We start from the raw sequence: 17299 nt of genomic DNA, 5'->3' as shown, positions 1-17299 counted from the left end.
TGAGAGGTGGGGAGAAGAAGAGGGATTGATCCATGTTCCACGCTTCACAGCATGAATTACAAGGTCTGAAAACTAAAATTACATACAGACTACTAAAAGAAATTGTACTAGGTTGAAATATTTCTAGGCAACTAGTAGCATCCCAGATGAATACCAAAGAAGTTAATTTATTACATGCAATGGGTGCCTTGGGATAGTGTTTTTCAGACTTTAGTGTGCCTCAAATTACCTGGAGAACTTATGAAAACACCAGTTGCTAGTTCTCACCCCATCCTGATTTATTGTGTTTGAGGTGGAGCTTGAGAATTTACATTTCTTTTTTTTTTCTCTCAATCATCAATTACCAGCTATTTTTAAAATTTTTTTTTAATTTTTAAAATTTATTTTCAGTATAATAGTATTCATTGTTTTTGCACCACACCCAGTGCTCCATGCAATCCATGCCCTCTCCAATACCCACCACCTGGTTCCTCCCACCTCCTGCCCCTTAAAAACCCTCAGATTGTTTTTCAGAGTCCATAGTCTCTCATGGATTTCTAAAAGCTCCCAGCTGTTGTTAAGGCTACTGCTCCTTGGACCTCGCTGTGAGAACCACTGACTTAGGTAGGGTGCTGGGGCTCCATTCTCTCACAGAAACTTGTTGAGAAAAGCAGATGAAGAGTACTGAAAGAAAATGTACAAGGTTGAAATGTTTCTGCTCAGCTTATATAAATTGATAAGGAAAATAATCAATAATCTGGCAAAGTGTCCATTATTAAGAGTTAACATCTTTAAATGGCATGTCAGTGTGGTCACAGCGCTGAGGATAAACATCTTCCCTTCCCTCCGTACTGAGAGCACCCATTCGATGACAGATCAGCTGTGTGATACTGACCCCTCCACACCTACTGCCTCGGGAATCAGGGAGGGCTGTTAGGAAAATTCTTTGCCCGTTTCTCCAGTGCATTTATACATGCAGAATAAATTTTTAGTTCCATCTCTCTGCCTATATTTGGATAACCTAAAATTCTAGCAAGGAAAAATTGCATTGGGTAGGAATGAAAAGTGACGACAAAGCTTAATTAAAACTAAAATTTTTTTTAAAGTTCTGTGTTTAAAACTGTTTTTAGCATGGATTCCTTTTCTATTGCTTACTTGTTATTTCAAATTTCTCTATATCGTTACATGGGTTATACTTAATATGCATATACTTCTGAGACTTTTGGACATTTTATGTAGATCTTCCTTATCTAAAGCAAGTAGAATCTGCTATTTTACTGTAAGAAATTTTTCTCCCAAATCTATACTAAAGAACATCTTACCTTAAGGAACTCTATTTTAGGTATTCATTGATAAATGGTACAACCCAATTCTCAACCCAAGTAGTACCACTTTTACTCAGCACCAGGCCACTATGAAAGAGTCAGGGGCAGTAAGTTAATGGCAGATGGCTATAAAGTTGACTCCACGCATTTGGTATTCTGGCTGACTGGGAGTTGGCAGAAATATTCTTAATGAGATATAGTTGTGCTTATAAAAAGAGATACACAATATCTTTACACCACTGAGTCTGTTAGCAAATTTATAAGATACTCTGAAAATACAAACACTTTCCAATACTCACCTCAAACTTAAGCTTCCTTTATTTGGTTTATTGAAATTAGATCAACACCGGGTTGACTAAGAGAATGGATATTTTTACTGAGGCCAGGAAGAGGAGACATATTTTAAAATAGGATTACAGCCTGGGGTCAGATGAGGGTTGGTCACTGGCTTACCAGGGGACCACATAAGGGCTCTAGGTATCTGTGGTGAAAAAAAAAAAAAAAGGCAGCAGCAGCAGCAGCAGCCAGAGAAAGGCTATAGATTCTGCAAGGCAGAAGGGGGTATCAGAAGAAAATCTTCCACTCAAAGATCATGGATGTATTTGGCATATCAGTTATTGTCATGTTTCTAAAGCTAGGTAAAAATACATTGTGAAGTCTGTGTTAAGGTGACAATTATTTTAGAAGATTCCAAATTTGCAGCTTTTGCCACTTGAGTCTACTCTTCATAGTCCAAGCAATATCTCACCAGTAGAGCCTGTAACTATCACTTCCACGCATTTCCAAGGTTGCAAGGAAAACAGGAAGACAGAAAAGCAACAGAAGATACTCTTCTGGTCCCTTCGCAACCACCCACCCACTTTTCTTAATGATCAGGACATGCTGTCGAATGAAACAACAGCCAGCAAATGCTGATGATCTTCAGTATCAGGATTTCGAATCTGGGCTAGGGCTAGAATCCAGGTCTCTTGATTTCCCATGATTCTCCTCTAATTAAAAAATTTTAAAGCTAAATAACCCTCATAATTAAAGAGTCCTATTTAGTGACTTCAAGAGAAGTATTCACTATATTTTGAAGTTTCCAAATTTTCCAAACATGTACAAACCATGTTGGCTAAATGTTCAATGGCATATTTCCAAAAATGCTGAGCATGAACAGCACCTGAATTGGGTATATAAGAAAAAAAATTTCAGTGCAGAAGTGTAGTCAAGAGCAATTTGTTGCCTATACCAGGCTCAACTTATACTGGTATCTTTAAAGCTAAACCAATGGAATTTGTTTATTCTGCCTTTCCATGCTTTAAAATACAATACAAAAGTGTTCTTTTTGTCTGACAGCTTTAGTCTGTTTATTTACTTATATATTTTTATTCATTTGGCCATTCATTCACTTATGCAGCTTATGTACTGGAGCTGTAAGATCAGAAATACAGAGGACTCCTGAATAACATGGGGGTTGGCTCAGGGGGGCTGCAAATCTGTGTAAAATTTTGGACTTATCAAAAACTTAACTACTGATAGCCTACCATTGACTAATAAAAGCTTTACCAATGATATAAACAGTTGATTAACACATTTTGTATGTTAGATGCATTATATACTGTATTCATATAATAAAGTAAGCTAGAGAAAACAAAATGTTGAGAAAATCGTGAGGAGAAAATACACTTACAGTACTGTACTGTATTTATTGAAAAAATCCATGTAACAAGTGGAGCTGTGTAGTTCAAACTCATATTGTTCAAGAATCAACTCTATTATTTTTTCTAAATGAACCATTCAGGAAGTTTACCAATAGTATTATTTGTCAATGGTAAATCTTGCTCCTACCTACACATTTTAAAAATTTTACCTACAACTATATTTCCTATAAACCAAAGTGTGTTTTTGACCAACCCTTAGAAATATTCCAATAGGGAAAAGACTAAAATTCTATCAGCTAAATCAGTAAAGATAGAGATATCAAGAGGGGGCTTAGGTACGTCTAATTAATGGGATGAGGGGAAAACAGATAAAGTTGGGGAGGAGTCAAGAGGTTAGAAATAATAGCAAATGAGAAAATTGTAGTAATATCAAGAGTTCTAAATACTTTTGAAGTAGTAGTCTTAAGCTGAGAGGGCTTGGCACCAAGTGTTTTTTTTGTTCTGTTTTGTTAATTTAGGAGTAGTTTTCATAGAATAAAGCACACAGATTCAAGTAGTCTTTGATTAGTTGTGAGGAAGGCATACACCGGTGTAACCCATACACCTATCAAGATATACATTTCCATTGCCCCAACAAGTTCCCTTGTTTCCTAAGTTTATTTTGTACAACTTCATATCCCTACCAGTCATCTTTTGAATTCTAAATGGCATTTTCATTTTAGAAAGAAAAGCATCTACGTAAGACAAGAATGAGTAAGGATAATCAGCCTGATATCCGTAGTTTTAGAACAGAGTAGGAGCATAATACAAGCTATAAACTTTAAGCTGTCTTTATTTTAGTTGTGATGCAAGAATAAAATATTTTAATAGAAAATATTCTAAGGAAAACAATCATGATATGATAAATCATTTGAAACTAGTTTGAAACAAATTTTACTTCCTAAATCCTCAAAAATCTTTACCACCTCTATTTAAGAGAAGTTAATAGTTTTTTTAATTTAAAAAGCAATTATTAAAAAAGAAAACCGTGTATCAGAGCTCATTAAAATATCTCAGTAAATTATGGTCGATTAAAGGGGTCTCCAAAATAAAGTGACATGGCAAAAGGATACACAAGGTGATGCACTGGTGTAGAAAAAAAACCCTGTAACTTGTGTTCTATTTAGTTTTTATCTCTTCCCCTTAAAATCTGTAGCTTTTGCATGTGTTTTATAATGCACATTATGTTGCATTTCTCAAGTACAGGCTTATTTATAGGTAACTTATAAACATTATAAGGGTATTTATTTACAAAAAATTCTACCGATAGGAATGAAAACTTTACAAAGTTGGGAAACTGCTTTTCCAGTTGACAAGCAAGCCGGTTTCAGGGCAGTGAGGGTTAGGACGCACACGCATGTAGACTTTAGGAAAAGTACCTTAAGCAAGGACTGTTTATGACTTTCCCGCTTCTTTTCTTCCTCCTTTTTGGCTACAACAGATGCGATACGCCTTTCTTCTTCCTAAAAGCAAAAAAATGTTTACAAGCATTATTAAGTATATAACCTCTTCTATATGATTTCTTTGGTTCTACCGGTCTGGTTTTCTTTGTGAGAAGCATACTACTTGCTAACAGAAAATATGCCCTCATAGAAATTTAGTCTTTTCCTCTTTATTCTTTTTCCTTCCCAACTCTAAAGAACTGTATATTCTTAACTCTACTCCCAACTTTTGATGTGTGATGGACGTAGCTAATACAAGACAGAAAACAGAATGAGAAGGGCAAGAAGCAAGGGGGGAGCAGGTTTACATAGTTTTTCTTTGTATACCATGTACTTACATTTCCACATATAAAGACTTAAAAACTTTCTACTATGATGATAAAAACAACAAGAATTATACTTCTCAAAACTTTTATTTGACCTATGGATGTAAATCAGAGCTTTTTAAATACTAAAACAAGTATGAAAGCTTTTTAGAACTCTCCATTGATATTAATAAATTATGTCCATTAATATTATTACTTTTACTTTGTTTTTAAGTTGATTTGGCCAGTCTAATTTCTTAGATTCTAAAAACTATAAAATAACATTAAAGTTTAGAAAAAATTTTAAAAATCAGCCATGATTCCCACATGCTAACTCACATCTTATCATTTCTGTATCACCTTACAGTATTCCCTATAAACATATTTTTTCAAGCGGCAATCTGTATACATAGTATGGATCATGTTTTTTTCCCCTGAAGATAGTAAAATTTTAGTAAATTATAAACATGTAATTTTAAGTTTTAATATAAAAGGATTTATAAGTATTCAAAATGATGTTGCAATTTGAGAAAAACAATTCCTTCTTAAAAGATGGAGCTTGAAAATATCTTCAGAGATAAGAAACCATAAAAAGTAATCTAGCACATTTGAAGAACTCTTACAGAAATGAAAAATTATACAAACCGAAATGAAAAATCTAATGGAGGGGAGCTGAAGAGCATATTGTACAAAACTGAAGAGAGAATCAGGCAACTGAAAAACAGGCCAGAAGACTTTCTCCCATTTGCTTTCATAGCACCCTAAATTTCCCACTACAGCACTTCCTGTTTCATTTAAATCTCTGCTACTCTCTCTCCCCTCTCCTACCCCAGGAGTTCATTGAAGGTATGGACCATGTCAACTCCTGGCACATTACAGATAGTCAATATATATTTAAAGAATTGATTATTAAATGCACATCTCCATATATCTGTCCAATAATTTCCTAAAACTGGAACCACTAAATTAAATGGAAGACATATTTCAAGATATGTAAACATATCTTGATATGTTTACAAATTGCCCTCCATAAGTGTGGTACTGATTTCCATCCCTATCAGAAGGCAGCATTTGATTTAAAACATAATATATAGTCATGACAGCTGTTCATCAAATATTCCTGTGTCTTCCCACATCCAGGCCATATTGTAAGATAGCAACTGATAACCCTTATCAGTTAGGTGCTGTCATTTTCTTTAACCAATGTCAGATGAACAAAATCACATGTGTTTATTTCTGGGGGAAGTTTACTCGGAAGGAAGCTTTTAAAGACAACGTATGGGATAGCTGTTCTCTCTCTCACCTCTGCTACAGAATCTGCAAAGCTCCACATGGTGGGTACTTTGAAGGCCTTGGTTCTAGAATGAAGACAACACAGAGCAAAGTTTCCAGACCACATAATACATACATACATACTGCAAACAGGCAGTACGAACATGAAATAAACTTAATTGCTTTAATTCACTGAGGTCAGGGAAGTTGTTTCTACAGCATAATCTAGCTAGCCTGACCAGTATATTTATCATGCTAGAATTAAGGAAGGTCAAAGATGCCATGAAAATGTATTCTAGGGGGTTAGCTATTATAAATACTTCTGATAGCAAAGAAAAGGCCTAAATGAAAGAAGGACATAAAAAATACACAAAGAGAAATTATCAAAAAGTTAGAAAACTAGAAATGCACCCACTGGAAGACTCTAATTTTAGAAATGAGGTACTGAATACTCTGAGAAGGTTAATTAATTTATACAAGGTCACAGAGCTAGTGACAAAGCCAGGATCGGGACCAGAAGCCATAGCTTCTGAGAAATGGAATTTGAATTTTTTATAATAAGGACAAGTTTAAATGTATTTTAACTGATTTTAGAAAGATATAAAAGGAAAGGTAAAAAGTCAATAGCAATCTGCTGTGATTTAATTGTTTTAAAGGGAATGGAAAATGAATGTGACTTGTGGTGAATTTAAAATCTTTTACGAGGGCGCCTGGGTGGCTCAGTTAGTTAAGTGACTGCCTCCAGCTCAGGTCATGACCCTGGAGTCCCAGAATCGAGTCAGGCATCGGGCTCCCTGCTCATCGGGGAGTCTGCTTCTCCCTCTGACTTCCCCCTCTCATGCTCCCTCTCTCTCTCTCTCATTCTCTCCCTCTCAAATAAATAAATAAAACCTTTTAAAAAAATCTTTTATGATATGGAAAATAGTTATTCTTGGTGTTTGAAGACTAGGTAGAGCTTCTGAGGCAAACTCAAGAAAACATTCAGAAGCTTGATTCCTAGCTTCACAATATAGCTAGAATAACAACTATATTAAACTCTTCTGTTCAGTAAGTACTGATTCGGTACCTATTAAGTATAACCTATTTCAGAACAAATTTTTTTTAAAGGCAAAATATATCGATGTTTGATTGTTGACTCATCTATAAAATGTGAACTAGAAACAGATTGGTTATTCAAAGAGTCAATTTCAAACAGTACTGGAAACTGTATGGATCACGTCCTACACATATTTGAGAGATGATTTCATCAGATTTCCAAAAAGAATTTGAGCTTCTATTAAAGGCAGTAGGACTTTAAAAGGAAGGCTAAACCTAAGAAAACTGGATACATGCCAAATCAACTCAAATATTGTTTTAAGGAGTTTATACATCTAATGACTATATTTCAGCCCAAATAATTATAGAGTAACTGAACTTGGAAACAAAAATAAACCTCCAAATGTAAAGATGAGCTATAAATCTGTTGGTAAGAAGGAAAAAACTGTAAACTTCTGGCATCTTCATGATAATAGTTCAATTTCTGGGATAAAAGCCATATTCTTTATATAGCAAAGCAAAAGGATCTATCTAGGATAAAATCTTTTTTTCTTACTTTAGTCTGTTCATGAAGATAAAATGTAGAAATGATTTCAAAATAATTAATAAGTACAGTGATTTAATAGGTGTTTGATAACTTAGATTATACTCTTAGCAGACTATTAAGGCTCTACAAAATGCATATTTTATATGAGAAAAAGTTTTTCTCCAAATAAATAATAGTAGTCCTAATGTATGCAGTAATTTATGAAGTGAAATTAAAGAAAATAAATGGCAATGTGGGTTTTTAACCATATACCGTAGGATGGTTAGTTATAAAAGACATTATTTTCCCTGACTACAGCAAATATTAAAATAGACTTTAAAAGCAGAGTTTTTGTCTAGAAGAGGCAGTCCATATTTTTCATTCAAACAGTCTTTTTTTTAACAGATAAAACTGATCTGTCTAGGTCCTAGTTAATGTCAGAGCAAAGGCTGGAAGCCATATTACCTAACTTCTCTTGGCCTGGGGATATTAGCTGTTAAATACTAGGGGGGGGTAAAAAGCCAGAACAAGCTAGGTTATGCTGCCATAACTTCAAAATTTACACCGGCTTACGACAAAAGTTTACATCTTGATCATGCAAAGAGCCCTGCAACTGTCCTCCTTGCAGTGCTAAGTATTCCTGGGTGCCGTGATCCGGTGGCATCTTCAACTCAATCCATGCGCCCATGAGGGCCACCACAACAGGAGAAAAGCAGTGAAAATCACACTTTGGCTTTTAAAAGCTGCTGCCTGAAAACTACAAACATTACTTCTGCTCACATTTCATTGGTCAAAGCACGTTGCATGGCTACACTTAAATTCAAAGGGGAGGGGAAAAGAATCCTCCCACCTGACAAAAAGAGGATGATCAAAAGGTAACAGGGAACGTTAGTAACAGCTCCCACCATAGAAAACTCATGTCTGTCTCAGACTGTTCCAATTTTTGGAGGGCAAATGGTAAACAAGGTCATATTAAGCCAGCTAATTTTGTGTCTCAAGTGAAAACATTAGAAATTGTGAAATTGTGCCTGTTTCAGAATTCTGAGAATAGTGCCTGTTTAGCAAAATACTGCCTCAGAAATTAAAAGGAAAAAATTCTATACAATGTATATTCTCTATCCTACAATTGTCTATACAGTGTCTGTTCTCTTTTTTTACAGACAGTTGTGAATATATTTGAAGACCACTGCAGTATCTTCCTTATGTCTTCTCTGTCAACGAATTGTGCCAGCTTCTCTGGAAATACATCAGTTTGTTATCACTCCTCTAAAACTAATAGTTCAGGTATAATCTGATCATTGAAGAAAAAAATGGGGACTACCATCTCAACTTTTCTGAATTCTCTATTTTGATAAGATTGTTTTAAATTATTTAACTTCTAACAATCCCATCTCACAATTAAATCAATCTGAACTTAATTTGCTAAATCTCATCTCACATAAATTTGCATTTGTGCTGAGAATTGTTTGTCATGGAGTAAAGTCCAGGATTTTCAATGTATCTATTTTTATCTTGCTAAATTCTGCTTTTTTTTTTTTTCTACACTAGAGGTCAGCAAATTTTTTTCTATAAAGGGCCAAATAGTAAATACTTGAGGCTCTGTGAACCACAAAAGATCTGTCACATGTTGTTTTTCTGTTCTTTACTTTCTTAATACAATGCTTTAAAAACAAATAAACCATTCTTCTCTTGTTCCAAAACAGTCTGCAGGATGGATCTAGCCCACTGGCTATAGTTTGCCAAACCCTGCTGTAAATCACTGAGCTACTTTGGGATTCCGTTTTGATTAGCCAGTTTATCAGGATCCCCAAGTTCTTGAGTTGCTGTCAATCACATATTGTATCAGAATAACAGAAATATTCTCATTCCGTCACTAACAAAAACTTTGAATCAAAGAGGCTCAAAGAAAAAGCCTCAAGGCATGCCAGTACAGATTTTTCTAGAAGCTGGTGATTATGAATCCATTACTTCTATGCTGTAGGAAGGCTCCAATCACAAATTCACTTAACGATGTTATCATACAACTTACTCAAAGCAGTATCATGAAAGACCTTGTCAAAAGCTCTGCTTAAATACCAAAACACTATCCCTGACACTCCTCCAAGAGAGCCTACTTACAATAGCTAAAATAGAAAATTAATTTTGTCTGGCATGAATCGTTTTTAGTGAACTCGTGCTGCCTCCTAGTGACAAATTCCCTTAGTATTCACAACTCCTCTAATAATCCAATTTCGATTTCTTTCATACTCAGCATCAAGTTTACTGTCAGAATTTGTGAAATTTATATTCTTTCCTTCTATGATAAAAAGACAGATTAGTTGATCTTACCTTGCAGCTACTCTACTATTCTACACTGCTTCTCTGATAAAACTTTCAAAGGTCTAGCAATTTATTCACTATGTTTACTCAGTGCTGTAGATCAAGGACTGGCAAACTCCAGTCTACAAGCCAATCCAGTCCGTCACCTAATTTTGTAAATAAAGTGTTATTGGAATAGAGCCAGCTTATTCATTTATATAGTGCCTATGCCTTCTTTCACGCTACAGTGAAGTCAGTAGTTTTCAACAGAGTCTGTATAGACCCCACAGCCTAAAATATTTACTATCAGACCCTTTACAGATCAAGTTTGCCAGTCCCTACTCTAGATTCAACTTACCTATTCACCTATCCTAGGCTTCACCTTCTTTATCTTAATATTTATTTCTATACTTTCTTAACAGAGATAACAAAAGCAAAATGGGAATAGAGGCCATAAACTTATATTCTCTCTCTTGGCCTCATATTATCCTTTGTCATTCCTCTGGATCAGGCCGTCCCCCCCACACAAAGCTCTCATTCTAACTAATCCCCCTGCTTCTCATCTCACCCATCCTATCCTCCCCAATTCATCCCCTGGGCTCCTCTCTAGATAGACAATCTCTTTAATAGGCGAATATAATTTAACCACCTTAAACTCTTCAAGGGCTTCCCATTATGTCCAAGACAAAAAGCCAAACTCCTCATTATGACAGAAAAAGCCCTTCATGGTCTAGGCCTTGCCTGTCAGATGCCCTTTGCTCCTGCTACTTTCCTCCATGTTTACTCAGTGCTCAGCCATGTTGAATTGCTACATTTGCTATATCCCCTCACATCTCTCTGCATTGCGCATGCCTTCATTCTCCCTGGAACACTTCCCACAGATATATCCTCCTTCATAAGCACTCTTCAAGCCCAAGTCAAGTATTTTCTCCTTTGGAACTTTTCCTATTTTTCTGGTGGACACAGGGGTGCTTTACCTTTCAATGTTACTGTGCTGTGTATGTGTGCACGTGCACATGTGTGTAAGTGTGTGTGAGTGTGTGTACACACATATAACAACTGATCTTCTCTAGCTTGGCATTTTGCATTATAACCTGTCTGCACTAGACAGTGAGCAACTTGAGGGCATGAATTATGATTCTGATCTTGTCTAATCTAGTTCTAGTTCTGATCTAGTGTCTAATACAGATCCCAGTATAGGAACTTTTCAGTTCAATGTAACTAAGAATGGCCAGGAATTTTTTCAGGTGTTTCTAAGTCAAAAGTAATGTGTTAATAGCTCTGTTTACTCAGTAGTTAGTGAACAACTTATTAAGTCGTTCACGTTCCAGCAACTTAGCAGCCATTTGAAAAAATGATACACATAATTTGAAAGAAAAAGTACACCATTCTTAAAGAACCACAACTGCTTACCAATGAAATCTGTATATCTGTAGGACATTACACAACTTCTCAAATGTTGTATTTAGACTGCACATTGGCACACCTCATTTCCTGTTCCATACTGATTTGGGCATAGTATTTTGTTTAGCAAAACCACCACTTTGCAAAGATACAATGCCACAGAGGTAAATATAGTGTGACCTCGTGTTGAAATGGCAAATAACCTTGAGCTCATAGTCTTCTCAGTGTCTCAAAGATCTCAAATATCACTGCGTTTCCCTTGAAAGCTGTAAATATTCCACAGTGCCCGAGTTCACAGAGTCCTCAGCACATAGCTCTAGTGCACAGAGGTTCATTCAGTATTTGTATAATCCACCCCAGCTAGAATATTTATATGGTAAATTACATAAAAATTAATCAAGATGTCTTTTTTAAAGAGAAAAAAATTGGTATAGAACTGGTGTCAGCAAATTTTTCTAGCCAGATGGTAAATATTTTAGACTTAGAGGCCATATAGTTTCTTCTAGCAACTACTGAATTCCGCCACTGTAGAATCAAAGCATATGGAGATAACATATTAATGAACGGACACAGCTATGTTCCAATAAACTCTGTTCATGAAAACACATGGCCAGAACATGTGCCATTTGTTTGTCAACTCTGTTAACAGAAAGTCTTTTTTTTTTTTAATTTTTTTGAAGATTTTATTTATTTATTTGACAGGCAGAGATCACAAGTAGGCAGAGAGGTAGGCAGAGGGGGAGGGGGGAAGCAGGCTCCCTGATGAGCAGAGCCCTGATGTGCTGAGCAGAGCCCTGCTGATCAGAGCCCTGATCCCAGCTGGGATCAAGACCTGAGCTGAAGGCAGAGGCTTTAACCCACTGAGCCACCCAGGTGCCCCAACAGAAAGTCTTTTAAAAGGTATACTGTTTTAGGGCATCTGAGTGGCTCAATCAGTTAAGCATTCAACTCTTGATTTCAGCTCAGGTCATGATCTCAGGTCGTGGAATCAAGCCCCATGTCAGGCTCCATGCTTACCAGAGTCTCCTTGTCTCTCTCCCTCTTTCATGAACACTCTCTCTCAATGTCTCTCCCTCTCTCAAATAAATAAATAAAATATTTTTTAAAAAAGCTACTGAGAAAAAAGGTATGCTGTTTCTACACTAAACTCACTAAAAAGTAACAAATAAAAGGCAAGACTAAATACTATGAGCTCATACTAATATGAATAAATGAAAAAACTGAAATTTTTATGAGGAACGGGATTACAAAAGGAAAGAGAATAACTTTACATAGAGAAGGCTGGCAGACACCATTGTAATTAAAGCGGCCAACATCAATAAAAGGATAAAGAGAAATTGTAGACCACTTGGTAGGACGCAACAAGAAAAATCAAAATCATTTCTGTGTTATTTATGCAAAAATCTATAAAAGTTGATTGCGAGGAAACATCAAAAAGCCTGAATTGAGTGCCATTCTACAAACTGACCTGTAATCTTCATAAATGTTAGAGTCATGAAAGGCAAAAAAAAGACTAAGAAACCGTTCCTGAAAAACAGTGATGAGGGAAATCTGATTACCAAATGCACCATATGTAATATATAATTCCAAACTGGATCGTTTCACTACACAGAAATTATTGACACCACCAGTAAAATTTGAGAGTGGTGTGAGAATTAGACACTAATAATTATTCAGTGTTTACTTCCTAATTTCATTGGTTATATTGCATTTATACAGGAGAATGTCTTTGCTTGCCAAAAACACACACTAAAGTGTTCAGGATTGTTGGGTTATCTAATCAGCAGCTTATTCTCAAATAGTTCAAGAAAAAAGTTTGTTTTTTTTTTTAAGATTTTACTTGTTTTTTTTTTTTTGACAGACAGAGATCACAAGCAGGCAGAGAGGCAGGCAGAGAGAGAGGGGGAAGCAGGCTCCCCTCTGAGCAGAGAGCCTGATGTGGGGGCTCAATCCCAGGAACCTGAGATCATGACCTGAGCTGAAGGCAGAGGCTTTAACCCACTGAGCCACCCAGGCGCCCCAAGAAAAGTTTTTGCTACTGTACTTACAACTTTCCTATGACTTTGAAATTGTTTCCATTAATTCTAGAAAACGGAAACTAACCTATAATGACAAAAAGTAAATCAGTGGTTGCTTGGGCAATGGGGGTTGGGTGGGGAGGGATGGAAAGGAGGGATAACAAAGTAGCATGAGGAAACTTTGGGTAGTGGATTATGAAAAAGCTTGATTGTGGTGATGTTTCACAGGTGATCACATATTGAAATTTATCAACCTGTACAGTTAATAAGTGCAATTAATTTTATGCCCATTATATCTCAAGTAAAGCTTTTAGTAAGACATTAATTTTTTTTAATTTCTCAAATTAAGCTGTGAAGGAGCAGATGTACAGGGATTTTTAGCAGAACAGCTGGCCCTGCTCCCATCCCAGGTGATTTTCTCTCATTTCCTCACCAGGCAAACACAACTCATGGAATGTACAAAGACAATGATTACATATAGCACCACTCTCCTTTATTTCAGGCATGAAAGTATGAGATTTATAAATCTCATTCAATTAAGACTTTAATGAACATTACTACATTCTCAGCACTGTGTGAGATAGGGAAGGAAAGGAAATAAACATATTTAGGACCTCGGTATATATCAGGAAAGGAAGAAGAATGGTTTCTGCCTGTAAGGATTATATACATCAGTTGGGTGGGGAAGACTGACATTTAAGTTCACTATGGGAAACACAATATATAATTAAGTACTAACTTAAATAAATGAGTCAGCTTCATTTCTTACCCCACCCACCTCAACCTCACCAGGAAGAGTAATTGTTAAGTACCAAAGATGCTCAATTAAGAGACACATGGAGGGATGAGTGTGTGGCTCAGTTAAGTGTCTGCCTTTGACTCAGGATGTGATTCCAGGGTCCTGGGCCTAAGCCCCACATCGGGCTCCCTGCTCAGTGGGGAATCTATTTCTCCCTCTGCCTTCTGCTCCCCCTGTTCATGTTCTCTCTCTTTCTGACAAATAATAAAATCATTGGAAAAAAAAAAAAAAAGAAGAAACACATGGAGATAAGGGTGAAAGTATGAAACAGAGTTTACAGGATAGATCTGAACAAGCTAAAGACAAAGAACTGTTTCTCCATGCTAGAACAAAAAGAAGCAGAGCCCCCAGAAGATCCCTGGCATTAACAAATTCATCAATACTTGTAACTACCTCTCCTTGTCACCTGAGATGTCCATGATATTCCTGAGACAGAAATGTAAATGCACACATTGTGAAAATGGCTATAGGCAAGGAGTCAATTAATTGGCAATTAAATAAACTTAACTGACCACACAGAATCCACATCAACATTAGCAGGGTCTAGAAGTCAGAAGACAAGTGGAGGTTTAGGATATATTTCTAGCTCTGAGATTATCCAACTGAGATCATTAATGAGTAATATCTGAGATAGCAAAATATTGAAATAAATCTGATATATGCAATGAAAATTAAGGCAAATTTCTTTCTTACAGAACTTCTTGAAGCCTATAAAATGCAAATGCGCACTGTACAACTAAAAGGTGCATATATAGCATTTTGCGTAGATCAGGAATCATTAAAACATCGAAGTATACAAAACATCTAACATGAAGATCGAATGAATAAACAAGCACTCTTCTGAGAGGTATGGCGTCAATAACAACACAACAGCTCCACGTGACACTTCCTCTGAGCCTCACATTGTTCTAAGGTTTAATGCTTTATGTTATCTTGACAACAACTCTGTGATGTAATTATGACTGTCTACCCCCCATTTTACTTTAAGGAAAATGAGATACAGAAAGGTCAAGTGAATTCCTGAAGGTCATTTGGCCAGAAACTGGTCAAACCAGGATAGCGATTCAAGCAGTCTGGCTTTGGCACCCATGTGCAGAAACATTACATTATGTAACTTAATGAATGTCATTTTTACTCATCCATTCTAAAATAAATTTTTAGTTGGGTATTAGCCAGAATGAAAAACAACTGTGATGGTTACTTTAAACAATCATGATGACTAATGAATTTAATTTTTTTTAAAAAAAACCTGTTAAAAAGGAAACCACAGACCCAAAATGGCATCACTTAAGTTAAGGTCACAAGCCAGTAAACCAAGAGTTGCTACCTAACTTAACTACAGTTTAGACCCCCCAGAAATATAATCTGTAACCAGTCAACCTGTGAATTTCCTGGTCAGGACTAGGAAATCTACCGATAGGCCCCTTCTCTTCCCTTTAGAAGGGTGACCTTGCCTAAAACCATGGATCCTTTGCTAATAATTTCCTTTTTTCCACTCCCTCTCTACCTTTAAAAACCTTTCTTTTTCTGTAGTCACTGGGAGCTCCCCTCCACTTGCTAGACAGAATGCTGTCCAATTCATGAATTGATTAATAACGCCAATTAGATCTTTTAAATTTGTCTGTTGAATTGTTTTTGTTATTTAACAGCCCTATTCAATGGAATTGGGAATGAGGGACAGGTGGTAAAAGATTTGTAATTATAGTTATGAATTATATAGTCACGATAATCCACAGTTTATTAAAACTAAGAGGCATTTCAAGAAAAGAATGTGCACCCCAGTCTCTTAATCCACAGTAAGGAAGACACTACGGAAAGTACTTCCAAAGAGTTCTCACCGTGACTCTCTTCATATCTAGCTGGCGCAGCTGCATCATATTCTGAAGGATTGTATGTTTGTACCATGACTCTTGAGCTATTGGATTGCCATCAAAAGTGATATCTGAGAGAGAAGAAGAGTCAGCAAGGCAGCACACACTTTCAAAGCTGCAGGAGAGACAGAAACCACCAGGTTATTGTGAGATCTTCCAATAGTACTTTCATTTATTTGATATACATTATCATTTTAGAATAGATTTAGATTTACAGAAAAATTAAGAGAGCGTAGTTCCCACATACTCTGCACCCAGTTTTCCCTATTATTAACACCGTGTAGCAATATTGTACATTTTTTACAATTAAGTTATAATTATTTACAAATAATTTACAGGTAATTCATTCATTCCTTACTTTCCGGCACTATAAGATTCTCTAGACTCATATATTTCCTGTCCCAGTCCTAAAATCAGACATTTCTCCTTTAATTGGAGAATGGTCTGGAACCAAAGATCTGGTGGCTTGGTATACTTTTCAACACTGGGTCATTGTATTTTTTTTTTCATACCTTCTGCAAACAAAGCAAGGAAATGCATGTGTGTATAACTGACCTGTGTGTATATATATATTATCTATAATATGTAATAACCATCTATGTCTCCATTAAGCTGAACATGAGTTCACACTGATATTGCCCAACTCTAATCTATCATCAAAAGGATCCTTCCAGCCTCTTTCCCTTGCTTATCTGTAAATTCCTAATCCAATAAGGAGAAATCTGACTTATACCAGCTTTCGTCCATTTACTTAACTATTCAATTCTAGAATATATGCATAGTGGTATCAAAATATTCAACCTGAATCCCCATTGGAAACAGCTTTATTAAATACAACCATTATGTGTAATTCCTTTAGTATTTAGTCTTACACATTCATTTCAAAGTTACTTGGGTCAGCACCTTCCCTCCTGCTACCCCTCCAGCGGGGTTGTTTCATACAGGTGAAATATTAGTTAGCTTTTTTTGTCATAGTCTATATTCATTCCTTCCTGGGATCCTCTAACTGCCTAAATATTTTAATTTGCATACATTAAGATTTATACTGTGCTGCAAAGTTCTGCAGGTTTTAACTAATGCGTTATCATACACAATAGCGCCATGACCCTAATAATATATTATTAATAATATATTATATAATTATAAATATGTAATAATAATCCTATTCAACCCTCCTTTTCTCTCCCTTAATCTCTAGAAACCACTCATCTTTTCACTGTGTTCATAATTTTGCCTTCTCCAGAATGTCATACAGCTGGAATCATACAGAAGGTAGCCCTTTCACACTGACTTCTGTTACATAGCAATATGCATTTAAAGTTCTCCCATGTCTTTCTGTTGTC

The 17299-nt window shown here is 36.0% G+C and overlaps 1 protein-coding gene across 4 annotated transcripts in view; it reads right to left on the bottom strand.

Moving 5' to 3' along the window:
* Positions 1–17299, bottom strand: part of LRRC49 (leucine rich repeat containing 49) — a 160745-nt gene that overhangs the window by 43445 nt on the left and 100001 nt on the right. For 3 of the 4 annotated variants that reach the window (XM_013059344.2, XM_004758321.3, XM_045073494.1), the window contains 2 exons: positions 15924–16071; positions 4366–4449 (listed from right to left, as the gene is read on the bottom strand). In XM_013059344.2, coding sequence (XP_012914798.1) covers positions 4366–4449; positions 15924–16071 — 232 coding nt within the window. Of the gene's footprint in view, positions 1–4365; positions 4450–6036; positions 6085–15923; positions 16072–17299 lie in introns of those variants that run through there. The other variant, XM_045073493.1, reaches the window with a different exon arrangement.

This window comes from Mustela putorius, unplaced genomic scaffold, assembly GCF_011764305.1.
Source record: "Mustela putorius furo isolate JIRA1106 unplaced genomic scaffold, ASM1176430v1.1 tig00537243_pilon_pilon_pilon, whole genome shotgun sequence".
Lineage (NCBI taxonomy): Eukaryota > Metazoa > Chordata > Mammalia > Carnivora > Mustelidae > Mustela > Mustela putorius.
The sequence above is the reverse complement of the archived record's forward strand: the minus strand, read 5'-3'. Positions and strand labels throughout refer to the sequence as shown.